The sequence below is a fragment of the Lynx canadensis genome, chromosome B1, assembly GCF_007474595.2.
Source record: "Lynx canadensis isolate LIC74 chromosome B1, mLynCan4.pri.v2, whole genome shotgun sequence".
Classification (NCBI taxonomy): Eukaryota; Metazoa; Chordata; class Mammalia; order Carnivora; family Felidae; genus Lynx; species Lynx canadensis.
Window position 1 is genome coordinate 127162004 of NC_044306.2, and position 26958 is coordinate 127188961.

The 26958-nt window shown below is 36.0% G+C and overlaps 1 protein-coding gene across 5 annotated transcripts in view; it reads right to left on the minus strand.

Moving 5' to 3' along the window:
• Positions 1–26958, minus strand: part of PDLIM5 (PDZ and LIM domain 5) — a 223228-nt gene that overhangs the window by 71576 nt on the left and 124694 nt on the right. For 2 of the 5 annotated variants that reach the window (XM_032592935.1, XM_030313417.1), the window contains exons 6-7: positions 18254–18426; positions 17860–17896 (exon numbers count right to left, since the gene is read on the minus strand). In XM_032592935.1, coding sequence (XP_032448826.1) covers positions 17860–17896; positions 18254–18426 — 210 coding nt within the window. Of the gene's footprint in view, positions 1–16179; positions 17301–17859; positions 17897–18253; positions 18427–18682; positions 18701–21088; positions 21104–24555; positions 24573–26958 lie in introns of those variants that run through there. The other 3 variants (XM_030313419.1, XM_030313418.1, XM_030313420.1) reach the window with 3 other exon arrangements.

Genomic DNA, 26958 nt, shown 5'->3' on the forward strand with positions numbered 1-26958 from the left:
TTTGTAGGTTAGTCTGCTGTTCTTTTGTTTTCCTTTCTTTCCTTCCTTTTTCTCCTCTTTTTCTTTCTACCCTCTTCATTTTTTCCTTTGGAATCAGGCTCATGGTTTCTGATTTGAGTTTTGGTCAATTCTAATTATATGTGCGTATTTATGTTCTTTCTATCTCTGCTTTGTTTCTTTGTTTAATCAGGCGTTTTCACTCTATTATTTTTACACCTTTTCTATATCTCTTTCTTCTTTATTTTCCTTTCTCTCTCTCTGGATTAAGACACATAGTTCCTTTGATCCTCTGCTTCGTCTTTTTGTTTTTGTTTTTGTCCCTTTCATTTCTCTCTTTGTAGGGGATCAGGTTCCCTGCCTTTTCCTTTTTTCCTGGGTTACTTCAACAAACAAATCAAAGCACACCTGGTGTGGAAGGCATAAACAATCCACCACTACGAGTAAGGAGAAGCTCTGTACAAGAATGACCAGTGGGATAGAGCAGTCATATACACAACAACAGAGTGCACACAACACACTCCAACAACGCTTCCTGAAGAGCCAGGCCCTCTTTAATATAGGAGTGTTCTTAGGTGCAGGACACATAACAAGCTATTAAAACATGTAAAAGACAGAAACCCAGCCAAAATGATGAAATGGAAGAATTCTCCTCAGAAGAAATTCCAGGAAAAAAATGACAGCCAGAGAATTGCTCAAAAGAGACACAAACAATATATCTGAACAAGACTTCGGAATAACAGTCATAAAACTAATAGCTGGGCTTGAAAAAAGCACAGAAGACAACAGAGGATCTGTTGCTGCAGAGATCAAAGACCTAAGAAATAGTCACGACGAATTAAGAAATGCTATAAATGAGATGCAAAATAAACTAGATGCAGTGACAGCAAGGATGAAAGAACCAGAGAAGCGAAATAGGTGAAACAGAAGATAAGATTATGGGAAATGATGAAGCTGAAAAAAAGAGCGAAAGGAAATTACTAGATCACAAGGGGAGCATTACGGACCTAAGTGATACAATAAAACAAAACAATATCCATATCACAGGAGTTCTAGAAGAAGAGAGAGAAAGGGGCAGAAGGTTTATTTGAAAAAATTATAGCTGAGAACTTCCCTAATCTGGGGAAGGAACCAGGTGTCCAAGTCCAAGAGGCACAGAGAATTCCCTTCAAAATCAACAAAAACAGGTCAACACCACAACATATCATAGTGAAACTGGCACACTACAAAGATAGGGAGAGAATTCTGAAAGCAGTTGGGACAAACAGCCCTTAACCTACAAGGGTAGACATATAAAGGTAGTAGCAGACACTTTTCCTGAAACTTGGCAGGCCAGAAGGGAATGGCAGGAAATATTCAATGTGCTGAACAGGAAAAATATGCAGCAAAGCTGTCGTTCAGAATATAAGGAGAGATAAAGACTTTCTCAGGCCAACAAAAACTAACACAGTTCATGACCACTAAAGCAGCCCTGCAAGATATCCTAAGGGGGTCTCTGTGTGTGGAATGCTGCAAAGACTACAAAGGACCAGAGACTAACACAAGAACAAAACCTACAGACAACACAATGACACTAAATCCGTATCTTCGAATAATCACTCTGAATGTAAATGGACTAAATGCTCCACTCAACAGACACAGGGTATCAGAATGGATAAAAAAACAAGATCCATCTATATGCTGCCTACAAGAGACTCATTTTATACCTGAGGACACCTGCAGATTGAAAGTGAGGGGATGGGGAACCATCTATCATGCTACCGGATGGCAAAAGAAAGCCAGAGTAGCCATACTTGTATCAGACAAATTAGATTTTAAAACAAAGACTGTAACAAAAGACGAAGAAAGGCATTATATCATGATTGAGAGATCTATGCATCAAGAAGAGCTAACAATTGGGGCACCTGGCTAGCTCATTCGGTTAAGCATCTGACTTCGGCTCAGGTCATGATCCCACAGTCTGTGAGTTCGAGCCCCATGTCAGGCTCTGCACTGACAGCTCAGAGCCTGGAGCCTGTCTTGGATTCTAGGTCTCCCTCTCTCTCTGCCCCTCCCCCACTCGTACTCTGTCGCTCTTGCTCTCAGAAATAAATAAAACATTAAAAAAAAGGAAGAGCTAACAATTGTAAATGTTTACACCCACAACATGTAACACCCAAATATATAAATCATTAATAACAAACATAAACGAATGTACAGATAATTGTACCATGATTGTAGGGGACTTTAATATTCTACTTATAGCAATGGACAGATCCTCTAGGTAGAAAATCAGTAAGGAAACAATGGCTCTGAAAGACCCATTGGACCAGATGGACTTAACAGATATATTCAGAACTTTTCATCCAAAAGCAGCAGAATACACATTCTTCTCGAGTACACATGGAACATTCTCCAAAATAGATCACATACTGGGTCACAAATCAGCCTTCAACAAGTACAAGAGATCGAGATCATACCATGCATATTTTCAGATCACAATGCTACGGAACTTGAAATCAACCACAAGAAAAAATTTGGAAAGCCCCCAAATACATGGAGGTAAAAGAACATCCTACTAAAGAATGAACAGGTCAACGAGAAAATTAAAGAAGAAATTAAAAAATATATAGAAGCAAATGAAAATGAATATACGACAGTCCAAACCGTTTGGGATGCAGCAAAGGAAGTCCTAAGAGGAAAACACATTGCAATTCAGGTCTATCTCAAGAAGCAAGAAAGGTCCCAAATACACATCCTAATCTTGCACCTAAAGGAGCTATAAAGGCAGCAGCAAAGAAAGCCCAAATCCAGCAGAAAAAGAGAAATAATACAGACTAGAGCAGAAATAAATAATATAGAATCAAAAAAAAAAAAGAACACATTAATAAATCTAAGAGCTGGTTTTTTTAAAAAATAAACAAAATTCATAAACCTCTAGCCAGACTGCTCAAAAAGAAAAGAGAGAGAACCCAAATAGGTATGAAGAATGAAAGAGGAGAGATCACAACAAACACTACAGAAATACAATTATTTGAGAATACTATGAAAAATAATATGTCAACAAACTGGACAATCTGGAAGAAATGGACAAATTCCTAGACACACTACCAAAACTCTAACAGGAAGAAATAGAAAATTTGAACAGACATATAACCAGTGAAGAAATTGAATTGGTCATCAAATATCTCCTGGCAAATAAGAGTCCTGGGCCAGACGCCTTCCCAGGGGAATTCTACCAGACATTTAATAGTTAATACCTATTCTCCTGTTCCAAAAACAGAAACAGAAGGAAAGCTTCCAGACTCATTCTATAAAGCCAGCGTTACCTTGATTCCCAAACCAGACAAAGACCCCACTAAAAAGGAGAATTACAGGCCATTATTCCTGGTGAACATGGATGTAAAATTCTCAAGAAGATACTAGCAAATTGAATTCAACAGTATATTAAAAGAATTATTCACCATGATCAAGTGGAATTCATTGCTGAGCTATAGGGCTGGCTCATTATTTGCAAATCAATCAAGGTGATACATCACACTAATAGAAGAAAGGATAAGAACCATATGATCCTGTCAATAGATGCAGAAAAAGCATTTGACAAAATACAGCATCCTTTCTTAATAAAAACTCTAAAGAAAGTCGGGATAGAAGGAACATATGTTAACGTCATAAAAGCCATATATGAAAGAACACAACTAATAATCACCCTCAATGGGGAAAAACTGAGAGCTTTCTCCCTCAGATCAGGAACACTACAGGGATCTCCACTCTCACCACTGCTGTTTAACATACTATTGGAAGTCCTAGCCTCAGCAATTAGACAACAAAACAAAATAAAAGGCACCCAAATTAGCAAAGAAGAAGTCAAACTTTCACTCTTCACAGAGGACATGATACTGTACATGGAAAACCTGAAAGACTCCACCAAAAAACTGCCCGACTTAGCCCGACTTTAGCAAAGTCGCAGGATAAAAAAATCAATGCACAGAAATTGGTTGCATTTCTAGACACCAAATAATGAAGCAGCAGAAAGAGGTATCAAGGAATCAATCCCATTTACAATTGCATCAAGAACCATAAAATACCTATGAATAAACCTAACCAAAGAGGTAAAAGATCTGAACGCTGAAAACTATAGAAAGCTTATGAAAGAAATTGAAGAAGACACAAAGAAATGGAAAAACATTCCATGCTCATGGATCAGAGGGACAAATATGTTAAAATGTTGATACTACCCAAAGCAATCTACACATTCAATGCAATCCTAATCAAAATAGCACCAGCATTCTTCCCAGAGCTAGAAGAAAAGACCCTGAATGGCCAAAGTATGTTGAAAAAGAAAATCAAAGCTGGAGGCATCACAATCCCGGACTTTAGCCTATATCACAAAGCTACAATCATCAAGGCAGTATGGTACTGGCACAAAAACAGACACATAGACCAATGGAATAGAACAGAGAACCCAGAAATGGACCCAAAAATATATGGCGAACTAATCTCTGACAAAGCAGAAAAGAACATCCGATGGGAAAAAAGTCTCTTTTGCAAATGGTCCTGGGAGAACTGGACAGCAACATGCAGAAGAATGAAACTGGACCACTTTTCTTACAGCATACACAAAAATAAATTCAAAATGGATGAAAGACTAACTGTGAGACAGGAAACCATCAAAATCCTACAGGAGAAAAAGGCAGCAACCTCTCTGACCTCGGCTGCAGCAGCTTGTAACTCAACACAAATCTGAAGGCAAGGGAAACAAAAGCAAAAATGAACTACTGGGGAACATCTGTGTGGCTCAGTTGGTTGAGTATCTGACTTCAGCTCAGGTCATGATCTCACAGTTCATGGGTTCAAGCCCTGTGTTGGGCTCTGTGCTAACAGCTCAGAGCCTGGAGCCTGCTTAAGATTCTGTGTCTCCCTCTCTCTGTCCCTCCCCCACTCACTCTCTCTGTCTCTCTCAAAAATAAATTAACATTAAAAAAAAAAAAAAGAACTATTGGGACCTCATTGAAATAAAAAACTTCTGCACAGCAAAGGAAACAATTAACAAAACTAAAAGGGAACCGACAGAATGGGAGAAGATATTTGCAAATGACATATTGGATAAAGGGTTAGTATTAAAAATCTATAAAGAACAAACTCAACACACAAAAAACAAATAATCCAGTGAAGAAATGGGCAGAGGACGTGAATAGACACTTTTCCAAAGACGACATCCAGCTGCCAGACAGACACATGAAAAGATGCTCAACATCTTCATCATCAGGGAAATACAAATCAAAACCACATTGAGATACCACCTCACAGTGGTCATAGTGCCTAAAATTAACAACTCAGGAAACAACAGATGTTGGTAAGGATGTGAAGAAAGAGGAACCCTCTTGCACTGTTGGTGGAAATGCAAACTGGTGCAGCCACTCTGGAAAAACAGTATGGAGTTTCCTCAAAAAATTAAAAATAGAATTTACCCTATGACCAGGCAATTGCACTACTAGGAATTTATCCAAAGGACACCGGAGTTCTACTGATCCAAAGTGGCACATGCACCTCAATGTTTATAGCAGCGCTATCAACAATAGCCAGATTATGCAAAGGTCCAAATATCTATCCACTGATGAATGGATAAAGATGAGGTGGTATATATACACAATGGAAAGCTACTCAGCAATGAAAAAGAATGAAATCTTGCCATTTGCAACAACGTGGTTATTATGCTAAGTGAAGTAAGTCAGTCAGGGAAAGACAGATACCCTATGATTTCACGCATATGGGATTTGGGTCATTTTAACAAAGACCACAGGGGAAGGGAAGGAAAAATAAGGTACAAACAGAGAGGGAGACAAACCATAAGAGACTCTTAAAAACAAGAACAGAGGGTTGATGGGGGTGGGGAATAGGGATGATGGGCATTGAGAAGGGTACTTGTTGGGATAAGCACTGGGTATTGTACGTAAGTGAGGAATCTTGAGAATCTAAAAAAAAAAAAAGCCTCCCAGATTTTTTTCCATGTGACCTCAAGTTCAAACTAGTTTATAATTCCGAAGTTTTTTTCTTTTTTGAAAATCAGTACTACATTTACCTGTTCAAGTCTTCTATTTTCTTTACGACTCTCCAGGACTTATTTTTATGCATATAGCATTACTCAGCAAATCTCACCTGTAAGTTGTCTCAATACTTGAGTGATAAATCATTGAGAAAAACAAGACTACCAAGAGCTCACCTAGAATCCCTTTCTTTTTTTTTTTAATGTTATTTATTTTGAGAGACAGAAAGAGAGAGCAGGGGAGGGGCAGAGAGAAGAGAGAGAGAATTCCAAGCAGGCTCCGTGCTGTCAGTGCAGAGCCCAACATGGGGCTCGAACTCACGAACAGTAAGATCATGACCTGAGCAGAAATCAAGAGTTGGACGCTCAACCAACTGAACTACCCATATGCCTCTAGAATCCCTTACTACCTGAAACTTTAATTCCCTCCGGAATGTAAATAAACCTAAACTTTTTTTCAGTATTTATCTCTGATTTTTGTTTGTTTGTTTGTATCTTTTGACAATGGGCATTTGTTAATTTACAGAAACCCTAGAAAACATCACTTTTTTATCTCTTGAATTAATGTCTGGCTGTTTTAAATTTATATTTAAATAATTTATTTCTACTTCTATTTATACTGTATTTATATTTAAATGGTATTTGTGTGTGTGAATGTACATTTTCTTAACATGCATGAGGTACTGTTTCACTATCTCTGCTAACAGATTTACCGATTTTCATAAGAAACCTTAGATTCCATTGCGGTAAACAAAGGATAACTTCGTGGCAAGTCTGTTTAAAAGCGTTACTTCTCATGGCACCTGGGTAGTTCAGTCAGTTAAGTGTCTGGCTCTTGAGGCTCATGTCTTGGTTTCATGGTTCATGAAATTGAGCCCCTCGTCAGGTTCTGTGCCAGCTGACACCACAGAGCATGCTTGGGATTCCCTCTCTCTCTCTCTCTCTCTCTCTCTCTCTCTCTCTGCCTCTGCCCCACTTATTTTCTGTCTCTCTGTCTCAAAGTAAATAAATAAAAACATTTAATAAAAAAATAAATAAAAGCTTTACTTCTCATTAATATCTTTCAGAAACTCATTCTCAATAGTTTTTAAAAACTTTTTTAATGTTTATTTATTTTTGAGAGAGACAGACAGAACGTGAGTGGGGGAAGGGCAGTGAGAGAGGGAGATACAGAATATGAAGCAGGCTCCAGGTTCTGAGCTGTCAGCACAGAGCCCAATGAGGAGCTCAAACTCGTGAACCACAAGATCATGACCTGAGCCGAAGTCAGACGCTTAACTGACTGAACCATCCAAGCACCCCGTCAACAGTTTTTTCTTATGAATTACTAGGATATTGGGAAAAAGAATAAAGTACATGAAAAGATAAATATGTACTTCTAACTCAAAAAATTGCACAGATTTCATCCTAGTTTTAACACGCTCTATTCAAAGAAATAAATGCAGACTCTTCATGAGTAATTAATTAGGTGTGACTGGAAGATGAATACCTATCACAAAGTTGGCCAAGCAGCAGGATTCAACATACATCTGTTCGTGGTCATAGAGAAAAATGAAAGGAGAGACATAGTTGAGACTGCTTTTAAGATTTAATTTGAAATCAGAGTTCTTTAATTTGACTAAGAAATGGAAAATTAAGACGTCTAAATATCCATACCTATGTTTTATACATTATGTTATACATTATTTCAATTTTCTTTTATAAAATCATACTATCATAAAAAATACAACTTCACATAAGGATAGAAAATTGTGGTCTTCTGGATCTTGCAACATGACTAAAATATGTAAAATTGAATAGCGACCAAGGAGAGACAATTAAGCCTTCCATCATGGATGAAGACAGCCTATTATCAAAGTATCAAATTAATTTAAGTTGTGACATTTTTTGAAATTAAAAAGTAAACTGCAGGAGGAGCCTTCAATAGTACTGACTTTTAGTCGAGAAGTTACGTTCCTTTTACTTTTCGAGTTTAATTCAATAAAATAATTTTGTTGTATAATCTCCTTCTCTAAAAGTGAAGCAGAAAGATTTATCCAAATAGCATTGTTAGAGAAGTATTGGTGGGCTGATAAAACTTCTAAGGAACTTAATGCATTCAATTCTATCCAGAATGTAAATAAACCACAACTTTTTCAGTATTTACCTCTGGATTTGGATGATTTTTGTTTGCTCGTTTATATCTTTCAACAACGAACATATGGACTATGAAAGAATTTTTGTGTATTACAAATACTGATTTTTATTTCTTTAAAAACTTTATAAGTGGTAGTCTTCCCAAATTATTTTGGAAAACGTACACAAGTATTTCCATAATTAAACAGAGAAATGAACAATTTGTGTGTGAAAATACATAGAGTAGACAGAAACTATTGTTTCTTGCTTCAGTGATCTTAGATTACCAGTCTCACAAGGAACTGAAGTGTAGTAATTACTTATATTCAATAGGTGGCGACCTTTACATTATACAGCAGTCACCAAACCAGCATTTGCATAGGACAGTATAATCCACCAGTAGAAAATGAAGAGAGAAATTACAAATGTTCCATATTTTGCAATAGACAAAAATTAGTGTTTGGCTACTCATTTTTTTAAACCTATGGACTATTTTCTAGGTTGATGAACATACTTTGCAGTAATGTATATGATGGTCTCAGCTAAAAGATTTTATCTGGCTGTTATTATTTTTATTTTCTAAAATTAGACTCTGTTGTGGAAGCCTTTGCGTTGTGTATTTTTGAGCAAATCCACCTGTTAATTCTTACACTTCATAAAAATATGTGGGGGGGCGCCTGGGTGGCGCAGTCGGTTAAGCGTCCGACTTCAGCCAGGTCACGATCTCGCGGTCCGTGAGTTCGAGCCCCGCATCAGGCTCTGGGCTGATGGCTCGGAGCCTGGAGCCTGTTTCCGATTCTGTGTCTCCCTCTCTCTCTGCCCCTCCCCCGTTCATGCTCTGTCTCTCTCTGTCCCAAAAATAAATAAACGTTGAAAAAAAAAAAAATTTAAAAAAAATATGTGGGAATATGAGAACTAGGGAATGATTCCTGATTTCTTTGCATAGGTTATGAAGAATAATAGTATTAGATAATTTACTGAAATGACATGTGTCTTAAAAAGGATATGTAACAGAGGTGCCTGGGTGGTTCAGTCAGTTAAGCATCTGACCCTTGGTTTCTTTCGGCTCAGGTCATGATGTCAGGGTCTGTGGGTTGGAGCCCCGCATGAGCCTCTATGATGACAGTGAGGAACCTGCCTGGGATTCTCTCTCTCTCCCCCTCTCACTCTACCCCTCCTCTGCTCGCACTCTCTCTCTCTCTCTCAAAAATGAATAAACCTTGGGTGGGGGGGGGGGGAGGATATGTTCCAGGAGTCCAGTATATTTGTGAAAGAGCAACTGAAGGAAGACAAGGCTCAGGTCAGCAAACTGTGTTTCTTCACTAATCTAGTTTATGTGGGTTATAGGAACATCTGTGCACAAACTAAAATTTTTTAAAAAGCTGCTGTAAAAAGAGTATGTTTGGAAATAATTATGAATTTTTTTGCTATATTTTCAACGAATGTACAAAGATAGGTTTCTATCCAAGAAGTAACTTAATATCTGTTCTGATGACCTTTAGCTAGAAAGCATATGGATATGACTTAGTGCTATGGGACAGCTTACACATAACAGGATTCTCCCCCTAGTACTGTTTCAGCTTTGTGAAATGTAACCAGTGACTGGAGTTTGGACTATTTTCCTTCCAAAGGGAGAGGCAGTTACTCCTCCCTCCTTCTGAGTCTCTGAAAATTAGAAATCTATATCACACATTATTCTTAACCATAATATATGAAAAATCAGAACCTACCATCACTTAAGCAAGGGAGATAAAAGAATGGTAAAAGTATGTGTTGATCATGATAATTTTATACATCTTTCTGCTAACTAAAATGCTATTTTTTATTTCTTTTTATAGACCTATATAAGCATGAACATCTTAAAACTACTTATTAGATAAATATTTTACTATATAGTAGAAACCAAAAAAATGGGGGGATCAAGAAAATCACCCTTTAACTTAAGATAAACTGTATGGTGCCTGACACAATGATGTATTTTAGGTATATATGTTTTTTTAAAGTTATCTTCCAATGAAATTTTCTATGGCCTCCCATAATTCTCTACTATGGTAAGCCACATATTATTAAGAGTTTTCCACTTATTAATATGTTGCTAATAATAGAGCTGCTGCTTCTTTTCAGTTGATGTTGTAGACTAGACTCTCAACTTCAAACTTCTTCATTTCCTTAGGAATGATAAAATTCTGTCTATTGGTTTTTCCAGTCATATGACTAAGCATTTCATATATGCATTTCTAAAATGAGTCATGTATTGTCTTATCACAGGAGTCACTGAACTGTTCATGCTGAAACAGATCAAAAACACAAAGGAAGAGGGATTAAGAAACAAATGTTCATTTAATTTTAAAAAGTACCTTCCACAACATTTATCAAACAGATAACGCCAGGGGAAAGCATCCACTCTTGCCAATCAGACTGCCCAAGGTAGAATTCTTTCAAGCAATTTAGTTTTGATTCCACTTTACCTACAATACAGATATCAATGTCTTGATTTTTTATAAAAATCTGATTTATATTCAGTTAAAAGTTATGTATACCACGCTGTTAACGATTTCCCTAAAATTCAAGAATTAGGAAATTGGAGAATATGCATTTATGTTAGGAACCATTCGTTAGTGCTAACTTGTGCCAAATATGGTGGGGACACTATAACTCTTGTGTTCAAAGAGCTTATATTCCAGTTAGGTATACAGGGCATGGAGACAAACAGCTGTTACCCAAAACAGAAAAGACACTACAACAGAGATAACAACAATCCTTCAAACCACATCCAAGTCAGTGACCCTACTTAAGAATAACCTTTTTTTTAAGATGCTAATCTGTCAAATCAGTATTAGTATAGAAATGCAGCTGGTATGTATTATGGACTGAATTGTTCCCCCCCTCCCAAATTCGTATGTTGAAGCCCAAACCCTCCATTGTGACAGTAGTTTGATACAGGGCCTTTAAGAAGGTACTTAAGGTTAAAGGAGGTCTTAACAGTGGGGTCCTAATCTGAGAAGACTAGTATCATTATAGAAAAAGGAGACACCAGAGCTCGCTGTCTGTGTGTCCACAGAAAAAAGGCCATGTGAGGACACAGTGAGAAGGTGGTCACCTGCAAGCCAGATAGAAGAGCCTCACCAGAAATCTACCCTGGTGGCACCTTCGTCTTGGACTTCTAATTTCTAAAATTGTTAGAAAATAAATTTCTGTCATTTAAGTTACCTACTCTGTGCTATCTTGTTGTGGCAGCCTGAGCTAATCCAGTATATTTCTAACTTAAGAATTAATTTGCCAGACATGAATCTTACAATCCTAACACCTACTTTCAAATTGCATATGTATATTTTCTGTATTTGTATACTTATATATTTATATTTATATATACATTTATGTTAAGTATCTATTTATATATTGAATGTATAGATCTTACACAGTCACAGTTACATCCAGAAAGATATACCATGCCTACCGGAATGACTTTTCCTTCCAATTTTTATTATTATACTAAGACTCTTGTCTTCAAAGAGCTCGTAGTCTAGCTGAAGATTTATGACACACAGACAAATACCCGTAATACAAATTAGGAACAGAGTGGTAGAAATTAAAGAGTATATTACTTCAGAAAGAAGATTACTGTCACTATGGAGAGTGGAGGTGGTACACTGTGGGTGAGTTTGTGTGGCTGGAATTATAGGAAGGAATAAGAAAATCTTGGGAGAGAGAGGAACTGCCCTCAGCCCGGTCATTCTCACTGGCACACCACAGGCATTTGGGGAAGGACCACACTTCATTCGGTGAAATTATTCAGAGCATTACACAGTCCCCCACTAGCATCCTCCTGATCTTGGAAGATCTGTACTATCCCCCTACACGTTCCCAAAGGCAACTCAGCAGGAATATCTCCCTCAGGAGAAAACAGAAGGTAAACTTTTAAGGGTGTGAAGAAAAGAGCAGAGGTATTCAAATAAAATGTATTAAGTAATTGATTATTAAATGCCTAATATATTTTATTCTAAAATGTTACACATGGAAAATTATAACATACAAAATTGTTATTTTATTAAGTGTTGCTTGCCAGTTACAAGAGTTTATTACATTTACTCAGAGTTCATCCTAACTTTCTACTTTGAAGCTTTTCATTGATTCATATAGCCTTGACTATATTTGACTTCTAAACAGCCTCACCTATTCATTATTTCCAGAATGCTTCTGATGTAATCACCAAATAAACATCCTTCACTCAAGGCAAAGAACTTTACCCTGGTTTTTTTTGTTGTTGTTTATTTATTTTGAGAGAGAACATGCACAAGCTGGGGGAGAGGCAGAGAGAGAGAGAGAGTCCCAAGCAGGCTCCGTGTTGTCAGTGCAGAGAGCCCAATGTGGGCCTCGATTCCATGAACCCTAAGATCATGACTTGAGCTGAAATTGAGTCAGACACTTAACCGACTGAGCCACCCAGTCGCCCCAATGTATCTCTTTTTGATTTCCATACACCTTGCAGGCTGCCCTAACCTGATCTTTCACTTTAATGATTTCCCTAAATGCTGTTTGTGATCCGGGTTGAAAATTCAAGGGATTAGAAGCAACAAAGACAAAAAGAATGAAGGGAAGATGAGAATAAGAAGTGAGAAGAACCCATGCAAGTCGGGTCCAAATTGGGATTTACAATCTAGAATGACCCTTCCAGGTTGTCCCTACCTGCGACCAGGCTTTTCACTCCCCCATTCCTTCCAGGCAGCTCACTGCATGTATGCAGCTCATGAAGCTGTGGCTTTGGACAAAGGGGCATCTGCAGCTGAGGTGACATGTGAAGGGGCTGATGAATGAAGGCTATCTGCCCCCTACACACACACACATGGACACACACAGACACACAGACACACAGACACACACACACACACACACACACACACACACACACACATAGCAGCAGCAGCAGCAGCAGCAGCAGCGGTTATCAAGTCCTCTACTGAAGCAGTATCTGGAAGGGCTTCATAGAGTCCACCACTGACTCGAACTTCCTATTTTGAAGTGGAAACTCAGGGGTAGAAACTAGTGAGCTACAAATCGGGAGTCTCAGATTCAGAATTTATCATTCCTTGCTTCCTACTATCCTGGAGTACTGACGTCTATTTTGGAAAGAATGAGCAAGGAATTACTTGGTTTAAGTAATTTTCTTGAATAGGTAAACAAAAAGGAATGAGTTCAAACAATTCTTGGTAAGTTTTATAGACAGAACTAAACTGTCAAATTCATCACTAAACTATGAATAAAGTATTACATGTCTAATTTCTTTTTTTTTTTTTAAGGTTATTTTTTTTTTCAAAAAATTTTTAATGTTTTTTATTTATTTTTGAGACAGAGAGAGACAGAGCATGAACAGGGGAGGGGCAGAGAGAGAGAGAGACACAGAACTGGAAGCAGGCTCCAGGCTCTGAGCCATCAGCCCAGAGCCCGATGCGGGGCTCGAACTCACAGACCCTGAGATCGTGACCTGAGCCGAAGTCGGATGTTCAACCGACTGAGCCACCCAGGCGCCCCATTAAAGGTTATTTTTGAGAGAGAGAGAGAGTGTGCGCACAAGCAAGCAGGGGAGGGGCAGACAGACAGACAGAGAGAGAATCCCAATCTGTGCTAACAGCACAGAGCCTGATGCGGAGCTCAATCTCACAAACTCCAAGATCATGACTTGAGCTGAAACCAAGAGTTGGACACTTAACTGACTGAGCCACCCAGGTGCCCCGATATATGTCTAATTTCTGTATGTTGGAAGTTTTGTTTTTTAGTGCCTTTATGTGTGTTTTATAGCTGTTCCCTACAAATATGTTACCAACATATACTATAAGAATGCCTCCTTTTCGTAAGTCTTCGGTGGGTCTAATGGGAAAAGCATTAAATTGATACCTATGCTGAGAGCAGCACGAATAAGTGAATGTACTTTATTTAGCTTTGATAAACCTTTGACATACCACCTTGGTTCTTTATTTTTAAATCTGTCTTGAAAGTAGTTAGAAGACAACCTCCCATTCCATATGCTGTGGACAGTATGGAGAATGTAGGTTATACGCATATGTATGACATTTTTATATCATGCTTCCGGTCACATACCACATTTTGGCTACACTGTCCTTTCCGTTCTGTGTAATTGCCACTCTCCCGCTCGCCTCAGGGTTTCCACACTCGTTTCGTCTGCCTTGAACGGTGACCCCAAGTCATCACATGGCTGACTCTTTTTCCTCTCTCAGGTGATGGCATTAACGTCATCTCCTCAGAGATCCACACAACCCAAGTAATCCCTCCCTAAGCCAAATTTCCTTTATACGAATTTATCTTAGTAACACAATTATCTCAGATCACTTTATTTATATATTTATCTGTTACTCATTATTTAATCCCTAGTTCATATCAGTGCCTGGCATTTAAGTATTCAGTAATTATTTGTGTGAAATAACTCAGGCAATAAATGAATATTTGTGATTTATATGATTTTAAATACACATCGGAAGTGCGACAATTATGAACTTTTTCATTTGGGGTAATCAATTCACCCAAATTTCTGAATAAATCTGAATAAAAGATGGGATGACTACTCTCTATCTTAATATCATAATTTTTATTAAATAAGCTCTCTACAATATTTTTATCTGTCTTCCAAAAGGGCATAATGATGTGCAAAATGAGTATTTTTCCGTTTCCACAAACAATATATTTTTCAAGGGAACAAAAATATTCACTCTGTGGGTAACATTCCATCTTATAACTGGTAAAACCTTGTAAAAATGTTGAAAATTCTTAACTTTCAAATTGTACATTAAAAACAAGCCTATGATAAAGAAACTCTGTATCAGAGAGACAAACAAAAACAAGCTATAAATTAGGTCACCAGACTTACAATAATATTTTTGCAAGGAGCTTTTACAATATTTGGCTAGCTTTTAAGCTAGGAATATAAGATGTCCCAGAAGATTAACTGAACACAGGAATTCAACCTCTGATGGGGTCAAATGGAATGTCTTTTGTGATCCTGACTGAACACTCACACTCATACTCAAATACAGATCCTTCACTTATCTAAGTGTGTGCTTTCAATGAGACATTACTTTTTTTTTTAATTAGGAAGGTATTAAATTCTTATTTCCAATTGTACTTATTTCAAGGTATAAAGTTCTATACATGCTCTCCTGTCTTTATTAGGAAGAAATTCTTTTATTTACTTAAAACTCTCATCTAGTTGCTCTCTCTCTCAACTCTGTAGTTGGAAATTTGGCTCCTGGTGGGAAATACCTTGTTTATTCCACCATTTATTTTCATGAGAATTTGATTCCACCTACTTCCAAATATCATCTTTTGAGATGAATGAGAAGTATTAGGTATAAGAAAGCCTGGTCTAAGAAGGTCTATTTCCGTACAGAGGCCAGAGACATAGTAATAATGGATTGATGTCAGGACCATAAAATCACAAGCAGTATCTGAAGAAGAACTGCTACAGTAAAAGAAAGACACCTTAGCATATTATGAAGTACAATGGAAATGAGCACAGGTAAATCTTAGAATTATTTTTAAGTACACTTGGTGTGCTAAATTTTAAATAGTAATCACTAACTGAAATTAATGTTAGTTTCTCCAAATTATCAGGCAGTTGACCTAGTCTATGATGATATCAAAGCAAAACAAAAAAACAAAAAAACAAAAACCTGGAAAAATAAAAATGCCCTGAATGGGGGTGCCTGTCTGGCTCCATGGGTATACAGCATGCAACTCTTGATAACAGGGTTGTGAGTTCAAGTCCCACATTGGGTATAGAGCTTACTTATAACTAATCTTCTTGTTACTCATGTAAGACATTATGTTAAGTAACATGACAATTCAGATACAAAAAAAAAAAAAATACAGGGCTTTATCATATTCCACACTCATTTTAGCAGCCTTGCAAAATTAAAAATGTTTTCCTAATGAAATGTCAAGAGAATTATTTATTTTATGTAAGTAGTAGTGTAACAAGTCTTAGATGACATGATTACTAGCTTCAGGGAAACAGAAAACAATTACAAAGCTAAGTTAAAGGCAACTTTATTACAGTACTTTTCCAAACTTCAAAATGCATTTATTATTGAATGTATAACTAATATATAATACATTATATTACAAAACAGAAAGCATTTCTGATCAGATGTTAGCTTGCATGTATTGCCCAAAACATAGTTTCCTAGGAACAGCAGGAACACACAGTTGTTTATTTATCACTCAGTAAAATACTTCTCTGATGTCACATAAAGAATCATTTATAACTTATTTTATGTTCATTTAAAAACAAAGCAAAATTATCTTTTCTATTTCTTACTAGTTAATGCCTAGAAGTTGTTTATACCCTAAAAACATCCACCAGTTTAGAAATATTTCCTTTGGTAACAAGGAGGATTTTTGAAACTAACCAAACCAAAAGAACACTCTATTTCCCCATTGCAAGTAGGGGCAGAATTCTCTGCTTTCCTGTAATAGGAGCCAAATTTGGGCCTCCTCCTCTTCGGAGCCATCCTGAGTACCTGCTTTAAAAAAAAATACCCAAATCTACAACAAACTATTCTAATACAGTCTTCTCTGTTTTCTCTTATCTCCTCACATTTGCTTAGGAGTAATTTACAACCCACGTTGAACATCATGTAATAATGAATTTAAAAGTAATCTTAGGAAATGTAGTATTTTCCAAATTAGACAAGGACATTATTTGCTCATCTGTCTCTGCTTCACACAACCAACCAAATTCAACTTACAGAAAGAATTCCTTTTCCAAGGTCACTACCCTAGTAACAATGGACACTGATGGAAATCCACCGAACAGATCCAGTCCCTTAATTTGCTCTCTTGGTTTAACATTTGTGAGCTACTGATTAGCACAAAACAAATTCATCTTCCTCTTTTTCACAACAGCAAGAAATGGTTAGAAAAGTATAGAAAAGGTTTCTATTTTTTTTTTTTTGTAAGGCAAATTTAATACAGATTTTGCTATGAGGTTGGAAAAAAAGAAAAACTGAATGAAAAGTTATGTGCTGGCTGCTTGGGGCAGGGGGCAAGACTCATAAATCACTGTACGTTAAGAGCACGTGCTGAAACTTCATGGTGCCAGTCACGTAATTTTGTGTATTTGGGACTAAAGACGTGAAGGGGTATCTTTTCCCTGTGGAAATAAAAGAAGAAAAGAAAAGAAGAGAAGTGATAGAAGAGTCATAAGAAAGAGAAAGAAAAAGTTTCTACACTTAGATCATCATGCAGAAAACATGCTTTATAAAAGCTTAATTTCATATAGCTGTTTTATTTAATAGCAAAGATTTTAAGAGTAGAACATTTTTATAAATGCAGACATTAATCTATAGAGCCCTCCTGGAAACATCCATTTTTATGCCCAAAATGAAATTACTACAAGACAACACATAAAACTCATTCACAGAGATCTGTAGTGTTAGCAAAGCATCCCCAAATATACTCCTCTGCCCACTTATTTCTATACTAAAGGAAATTATCCTTACACATGAAATCCAGAAATATCTACTAATTTAAAAATCCGTAAGTTTTCTAAGTCCCACATTTAAGTCCCATACAAGACACCGAAGTTAAATGCTTAGCTTCTAGCTGCAAACACAAAACGCCATACCATTACACTTGAAACTATGAAAAAACAAATTGAGACCATTCAGGAAAGGAAAGCATTCAATTTACCAAAAAAACGGACAACTTACTTTGCCTTCTTTGTATTTTCAGTTTCCGTTTCTTTCACTGAAATATAACAAGCAACATCCAATATTAATTTACTTTTTTAACTTGAAAAATCATTTAAGCAATTACCTGTACCCATCAATACCAAATGGTCAAGTTGCACAGAGCCACTAAAAAACATTCGCAATCATGCTGTCACTGGCTATACTACAGTCATTGCTGCTACTACTGCAACACTTTTCACCGTGACCTTCCTGGGCTGGATTCTTATTTACATCTCCCATATTATGCATGGCATAGTTTAAGTGTAAACTGCCTCAGGAAAATTACCGTTTTCCAATAATTGCCCATCTGTCTAAATGCTATTCTCTATGGCAGAGACCATTCACCTATCAGAATCCCTAGGTATTCACTTACGATGTTCAGTCCCAGTGATTTGGGCGAGGATTCGGAAAGAGCGAGACTGAGTTGTTCCAGTCCTCGGACGCCAGTCTTCAGTGTCCTCCATCAGTCTCTTCTTGCTGGCATCACTGTGAGTCGGTATGTGATAAAACTCCGTATTGCGCTCCACGATGTGTTTTCTTGGTGGACTAAGGTTAAGAGGGAAGGAAAGAATTAAACACTTTTAAATTCTGTTAAGGATAAAATATCCTCTGCCAAATAATTTGTAATTAATACATTCAATATCAATGTTCTTTTTTATATCTTATGCTTTTCCAAGGGCACTCAGCCTCAATTTTCTTAAAAAAGCATCCTTCTAAACTAGAGTAGACCTGCTTTATCTTTAACTAGTTAAAAAAAAAAAAGGTATTCACATGTTAACATAATATTCAAGAGAAGGGTTACCGTTTAGGTGGAGTTTTCCTTTTAATTGACAGAAGAAGGCAGCAGAAGAGAGATTCCATGCATAAAGAAAAGGAAAAGAATAAGAAAATAAGGAAAATAATGAGAACTGAATAGTCCACAGTAGTTAAAAAATTTTTTGAAATTACTTGTATTGTTCTTATATCTATCTTATGCCTAACAAAACACAGATATGGACTGTATTCATTCACAACCACCGTTAAATATCAATAGGTTGCCAAAATGTATTGGTTTTTACAAAATTAAATGAAAAATCTTCACCAGGCCCAGGAACTAAGAATGGTTTAGTACAGGCTAAGACAGCAATTCCAAAATTTCCAATTTTGAAAAGGGTCAGAACTGTTACTTTCTACAGTTTTCTCATTCCTGTGTATAGATAACCCTCATCCTGAATAAAGTTGTGTGTGGGGTCAGCGCAGAGAATAAGAAGTGTAGTATATCAGAAACCAATGAAATATTTATCAATACACCAAGATGTAAATCTTGGCTCTGTGACTTTTTTAGATATGTGATTCTGGACAAGTGAATCTCACTGAGCTTATTTTTTTTCCTTTATCAGATAAGAATATCACACACAGAGTAGCACTGTTCTGAGCATTAAATGAAATAATAAATGTGAAAGGGATTTTGTACACTACAGAGCTCAAGAACTTTGAGTTTGTTAAGAACATTCATTTTTCTATGAACAAAGCATAAATATTAAGGAATTTATAATATATATTAACATCCTAACCTAAGATCTACTGAAGGTAATGAACACTACGTCCTCTTCCTCTACCCACCCCCCGCCCCCAAATATGACAAATGCAAACCTTTGGAGTCTATGAGTATCATTTCAGGAGAGAAAAAGGAGCCCAAGTCTCGACTAGCAGACTAAGATTTGAGAAGAGAAAGGGCTCAGAGTGTCAGATGTGGGTGGCAACATCTGCTGGGTGTAACTCACTGCTCAAAAATCACAGTACTGTCAGAATGCCACTTGACTGTTGTCATTTGAATAGTCACACTATCAAAACTGTCTCAGTACACTGAAAGAATTTCTGCCCGGTGAAGAACATGATAAGATTAATATGAACAATGGCTTTAGAAACAGATAATAGTTTCAAGCACTACATTCTTCACTTAGTGTGTGTTTTGTGCAAGTCATTTAACTTCTCTAAATCTCAATTTTACTCATCTGAGAAAGGGGGATTGTATCCTTAAAGAGTTGTTTTGAGGAATGAATAAGTAGACAGTGTATGTCAAGTGCTTTCCAAAGTACCTAATGCATAGGAACGATCACATAATGTGTTTTCTTTCAGGATTAGTAAAAACATCATTTCCAATGCATATTCTAAGACTATGGGTCATCCGCTTACATAAAAAAACAGAATCAATAATATTTACACATAAAATCAGTAACATTTATAGTTTATGGTAGAATTCTAAGATTCTGTAAGTGAAATATCTAATATTTTACTAATTACTAATTTACGTTTACTTTGTTTTAAACAAAACCTAATCCTTTTTAAAACAGAATTTTAAAAAATTAGAATAGGCAAAGAGCACTTCATAAACACACTGTATTTGGAAGATATAATTTCCTAAACAGACAACAATTTATCTCATGCAATTACATGAAAAATTTTATGTTTAGCTATGAAACTTACAGTTTAAACTTCTCTATAATTAGTTAGTGAATGTAGTTTACTCTTAAGTGGTGTCAGTTTCCAGTATAAAACTCTTTTATTTTCTACAAAAGATTTGGTCTATAAAAATACAAAACAATAGTGTCAAGCTAAGAATAAGTACACTAAGAATAATAAAATGACACCACTTAAGAACACTTCTTAGCCATGACATACTTGCAGGAAGCATGGTACACCTTAGACTCTGATATTCACCACGGCTTAAGGCCTTGTGTTAAGTGATACGAAGTTTCTAAACTCTACACTCTGATAACTATGATTAAAGGAAAGAGTAATCTCGATTTTATTTTTTAAAATATAGTTGGGATAGAACATAAATTTAACTATCAAGAGCAAATAATTTATTTCAAAATGTAGATATTCACAATTAGCAAGTTTACATTCAAATTAAAAAAAAAAAATTAACGAGGAAAGCCCAAACGAGGTCACTAACTCCAGCATACACTGTCTACAATACTTATTTCCCTGAAGCTTCGCCTTACTAAGTTTTTTCCACTGAAGAAGTGGAAAACACACCCACTGATTTATATGAAGTTCTCTAGCAGGAGAAACATGTTTCCTATGCTCCTTATAACATATGTGAAAATTCTTGCAAAAAGACATTAATAAAGTTTGCTGGTAGTATTAAACTAAAAGCAGGATGGAAAGTTACAGAGAGACAATGATGAAAATTACAAAAAGGAACCACTGATTAGGTACTTACACGGTGCCAGGGTTACTGAAGGAGGAGTAATACATACAAAAAAGATGTGACAGAGTAGATAAGACATTGATGTTCCCAGGATAAAGGAAAATAGACACAGATGAAGCAAAGAAAAAAAGAAAAGAAAGAGAAAAGAAAAAAGATGAGAAGAAAACAAAAAGGAAATAATGAAATTTAAAACAATTAATTTACATGAAGATATTACACAAACATCATGCTTCAAAATAAACATGTAAACACAGACAAAAATGAACACATGTTAGTCAAAATTCTGTTACACTGTTAACAGAGAAAGATCCACTGTTTAAAAATATCTCTAGGTTTATATAAATTCTTTTTAGCAGGAATCCGAATTCCTATTATGTTCCTAACAAAAGGCAGAGAATAAAATAATTATTAGATGTCATATGTAGAAACAGAACATTTTAGAATCACTTAAAATCAGAGCAGAATAAGAGAAAGTCTTTCACTCACATAATATATGAAGTATATATTAATAGCAAATACAAACTTCTAACAAAAATTATCCTGAATCATTAAAATAAAAACTCAAAAAGCCAAAAAAAAGAAAGAAAAGGAAAAGAATCACTATATTTTATACCTGAAACTAACATAACACTGTATGTTAACTAACTGGAATTAAAATAAAAACCTAAAAGCCAAAGAGTTATCCTGAATCGTGTATTATAAAGAAATAATATGCTAGCCTATTTGATGTTTTCTCTTATTTTTAAAAAATGTGATTATAGGGGCACCTGGGTAAGCTCAGTCAGTTAATCGTCTGACTTCAGCTTAGGTCATGATCTCCCTGTTCGTGAAATTGAGCCCCGCATCAGGCTCTATGCTGACAGCTCAGAGCCTGGAGCCTCCTTCAGATTCTCTGTCTCCCTCTCTCTCTGCCCCTTCCTTGCCCATGCTCTCTCTCTCCCTCTCTCTCTCTCTCTCTCTCAAATATATAAACATTAAAAAAATTTTTTTAATAAAAATGCGATTATAATAGAAAATATAGGCAGCATACTGGATCACCCAATTTTCATAATCTCCTCTGTCATTACCACCACTCTTACTGACAAGCAAATCCCAGTAAGTTCAGAACAGATTTGTAGGAACCATACTTTTGTATTATCAGTTACCTACCTATTGCTCAGAAAGGCATGTCTGATATGATATAGTAAAGGCACTACATTAATAACATCTGAAGAAGAAAAACCTCAAAACATAATTCATTCACACAGCCTATTAACCATACAATCATTAAAAACAAGTATATTTCTATTCTATTATGAAGACTGAAGTATAAACTCTACATAGTTTTCGAAAACACTGGAATCAATCCTTCTGCCATGTAGTCAGAGTAACTAGTAATTCATTTTGAACATAGTGACAAAAACTGCCTACCAGTTTTAATACCAACACTGGCAGTTAGCTGTATTTGCTACAGATATATCAAAGTCAGCTTCATAAACTCAACAGAGGGCTGAGTTTCACTGAATAGGGGTGGGATGCCAGAGGTAAGCTGATCTCAATATTTACAGATACTTACTCTTCTCTAGCCACAATGCAAAGCATTCTTTCCTCTGCATTACTATTTTAAATAGCAGGTAAGTAGTTTTTCAAAATAACCTCCCCTGAACTGAATTTTAGACATATATTTAAACCTTTTAAAGTTTAGGGGAAAAGTTTTATATAACATGAAGTTGGGAGAGAAACATTCTATGGTGTAGTGAGTTGTGGCAGGTATAGACTTGACTGGTTTCAACCTAAAGATGCCAATTTGTATATGTCGAATAAATATTTTCACATATTTCAGATAATGTGCCCAAGAGGAATGGCCCATCATATACTGCAACAGCTTTTGTGCCAATGTGACCATGAGAAGACCAGGCTTCTCACCCTGGCTAAGCTGCCCACCTCCCCTGTGCCCTGAACAATGTGCAATCTACGGAAGCCTCTTTCCTCCACAGTGGAATGGACTACAATTTCCCATTCTTTCAGACGTCTTCTATAGGCATATGTTTAATATATTTGAAGGCACTCTGCAAACCATACAAACAGATTTGTTGTCGGGGTAGATCCCCTAACTGCTTGTTTAAAAAGAAAGTACTATCAAACTCAACTGTAGGTCAGGCATATTACTCATCCAGACTGTCCCAACCCATTTAAAAACAAACACCAGTTCAAAGTAACAAATAAGCCAGGGTCACAGTCAGATGATGCACAGGAAGGCACAGTAAACTGGCTTCAAAAACCCTAGGATTGAATCTTAAATTACTTACAAGCTGCATGACATGAGAAAATTAAGTAACCTGTCAGGATTCAATTAAATTGAACTAAATCACGTAGTGAATTGAGAAACACCTAGAACAGTGCACAGCAATCCCTAATAAATTAACGAATTTACATATTTAACCTAAATGCTTAAATTTATTTCTCCAAGGCCCAGTTTTTGCCCTTTACAAATCAAATTGTTTGTTACACTGGAATTTAGTAACTAGTCAAAATCTTTGTGTGTAAGAATTTAAGTAATAAATTAGGGTTTGAGGATGTTTCACTAGTATGCTGATACACTATATTCCTATGTGTATATAACATGGAACTAATTATTCAATTAGTGGGACCACAGCCACACTGGAACAAAGGTTCTAGTAATTTGATTGTTAATTCTCTTGAATGTGTCTAAGATAGTTAAATATTCCGTATTTCCCATTCTAATCTACAACGTAGATAAATTTCAGCACATGCTCAGAATAATCGTAACACGAAATTAATTTAAGTCCTTATCTAATGTGATTTTTATCTATTTTAAGGCTACTAATCCCCAGCCAGTTTACCATCAATACCAACAGACACAAAAGCGTGGTTTTAAAGTATACCACCGTGATGTCCAATGTCTATGTCAACTACCTGTGACATTTAATAAGTCAGTAACTATCACTCTTAACCAATTTCAAAGGTATGCATAAACTTTCTATTATGCAGTGACACACAACAGTACACAGAAAAGTCTAAAACTGTCAGCAACGTTGTTTAAAAAATAAAAACGGTTCTTAGAGACTTTACCTGGGAAACACTGGTTTGTTATATGAATTTGGAAACCAACTCAGTTTTATATATGCTATTCACTGGTGGTACATCTGTTTATGATTTCTCTTGTATCTTTCTCTTTATCTTCTAATAGTCTCAACCCACACAAATTACATTCCCCAAGCATTATCTCTTGTAAACCACTACACAGCAAACCCCACATATATTTTATGACAAAAGTTAAACACGACTATTTTTTGCCATAAAGCAATTCACTACAACATAGCGATGCAAACCAAACTTATTGAAAACACTAAATATGGTTCTTCTAAATGACAGCTATTTTGCAAAATGTAACTCAATTTTGCAAAAATCGGACACATTCATGCTATTTACTCATATATAAATCACCATATTTCCTCTCCAGTAATGTGGATACTAACTTTGTCACTTGTGTTTTCTGTAAAGAGAAAAGCATTTAAAAATATTACTACCGTACCATTATATTTTGCATCTTCCAAGGCCAAGTTCTTCAAAATAACACATTGGAACTGTTAGAAGAAATTGCAGTCCAACAAAATTGAAATTAATAAAGGATACATGAAAGACTTACCTCTTTAAAGCAGTGGCACATTATAATGCAAGGGCACATGGAAAGCGAAAAGGTAAATTACTTAAACTACTTGATGCAAAATAGCTTTCCTTCTGCTTTGGAATATAAAGTCCCATTTTGCTCTAAGTAGAGTAAGTGGGGAAAGGAGTTAGGAAAATAGCAAGACCAGTAATTTGTTTATGTAGAAGAAAGATTAAAAATTTCCTAAAGGGCCCTGTTCATTATTATTTATAAGAAGGAACAAGAACACTTACATAGTATTGTTAAGAAATATTCTAAAACTATCAGCATAATTATAGACCTCATACTTTACAATGAATAACTATTTCTCAGTAATAATGCATAATGAAGACATACTCTTTTTGTGTCTTATGTTTACTAATCCTATATAAATTTGGGTGAGATGCCTATCAAATTGGCATATGAGCCAGTTACTTTAAATCACTTAAGGACTAATAATCTTTCTGCTTTGAGGAAAAAGACAACTTACAAATTTAGCTTTATACCCTTCTGAACTCTTTAAATTTTTGGTTCCTGTAATGTATTATTTTTAAAATAAAAAGTAATTAATAAAAAAGTAACAACTCTCAACTTTGAAAGGGTTTTTTTTGCATACCTTTGGTAATATTATAAAAACATGAAGAAATTACTAATCACATAATTACTAAATAGTCTGACAATGATTTCGGAAAAACAGTTTGATTCCTGATGAAGGAAACACACTCGTCAACGCACCTCTTCAAAATGACTCATCACTGACTAGTAAAGTGTCTGATCTATTTTTTTTTTTTTTGATTTCTCTAATCTAAATGTAGTGAGAGAAATGGCACGGCAAATGTGTCGTAGAATTTCACAGACACCACAGGCACTCCGTTTTCAGGTGATCCAGTTTTCACTGTCCAACATCTGGACATTTGAAATCGAGCTGTTTTAAAATCTACCCAGTTTGCAAACGCAAAGCTGTAACTTGCTTGCTAATGATGCCAAATATGCGATAACCCCTTTTCTCCGAATCTTGCACAGACCTAGACACAGGCACAGGCTCGGCAATCACATGTCCATTGATTAAAAAGCCATCCCCGAGGCCCTACGACTACACCACTGCCTACAGTTTCATTTTGAAAATAATAAGCTGTAAATCATTTTAAGTTTAATCATCCAAGCTGTAGTTATAAAACAAAACTTTAAGCTTCATATTCATAGTTCCACGTTTTAAATGAAGTACCCACTGCCATAACCTCAATTTACTTTTATCTCTACAAGTTTCCATTCAGAAGACTATCTTATAAAATTTCAAGATATGTTAGTAAGGAGAAAATGTTTGTTCAGACACTTCTTCCAGGGGACTTTTATATACTGAAACTGGAATTTCATCAACATAGCAAACTTCTGCCCTGAGTTTTCTATGGGGCCAACAATTTGACAGGCTGCATCTTTCTTTCCAGAATATCTACTCTGATTAAAATCTGCTGTCTGAAAAGAAACATACAAAAAAAAAAAAAAAAAATACAACCCAACACTACATACTATTTCTTTTCCTCAAAGAAGAAATAACTTGCTTTGAAGGACCCTAGTTTTACTCATATGTATGTCAAAACTTTAAAAAGCCACCCACAACCACAAAACCGTATGTTGGGACCAGTAGCTGTTCTTCCAGACCTCCTGCTCTTTCTCTCAGCAGCAGCCTTGGAGATCTGCCACCTTCCATTTCAAAGCCCCAAGGTTGCCATGGCAGCAGTGCTACAGACAGCACAGCCCCTTCATTACACGAATTAACATTCGGAAGGGATTACCTCAGAAAGGACCTATCCACGCAATTATTTTAATTATACTTCCCTGGGAACTGGCATTGGTAAAAACCATCATGCATGCAGATGATTTCCCTTTTAAAGCACGTTTTTGTCACAATAAATCTGATCAAAATGATTTTACACAAATGACTTTGACTTCAAGTATGGTCACTGAATTCCAAAAAGACTAAAATGACCATCTAGAAATGGAGGCTGCTGAAAATGGACTTCACTCTTTAAAAAAAATACCTCAAAAAGGGAAAAATCACAAGGAATGGAATTCCAAAACCTTCCACTGACATTATGTATTTAGTACCCACTTCTGTAAATCCATTCATTTTAGAAAAACCTTTACAATGAAAATATTCCCTACTTTGCTTCTGATGTTTGTGACGCATCCTTTGATGTTATTGTTTTACCATTACTGTTTGCTTTTACAGACT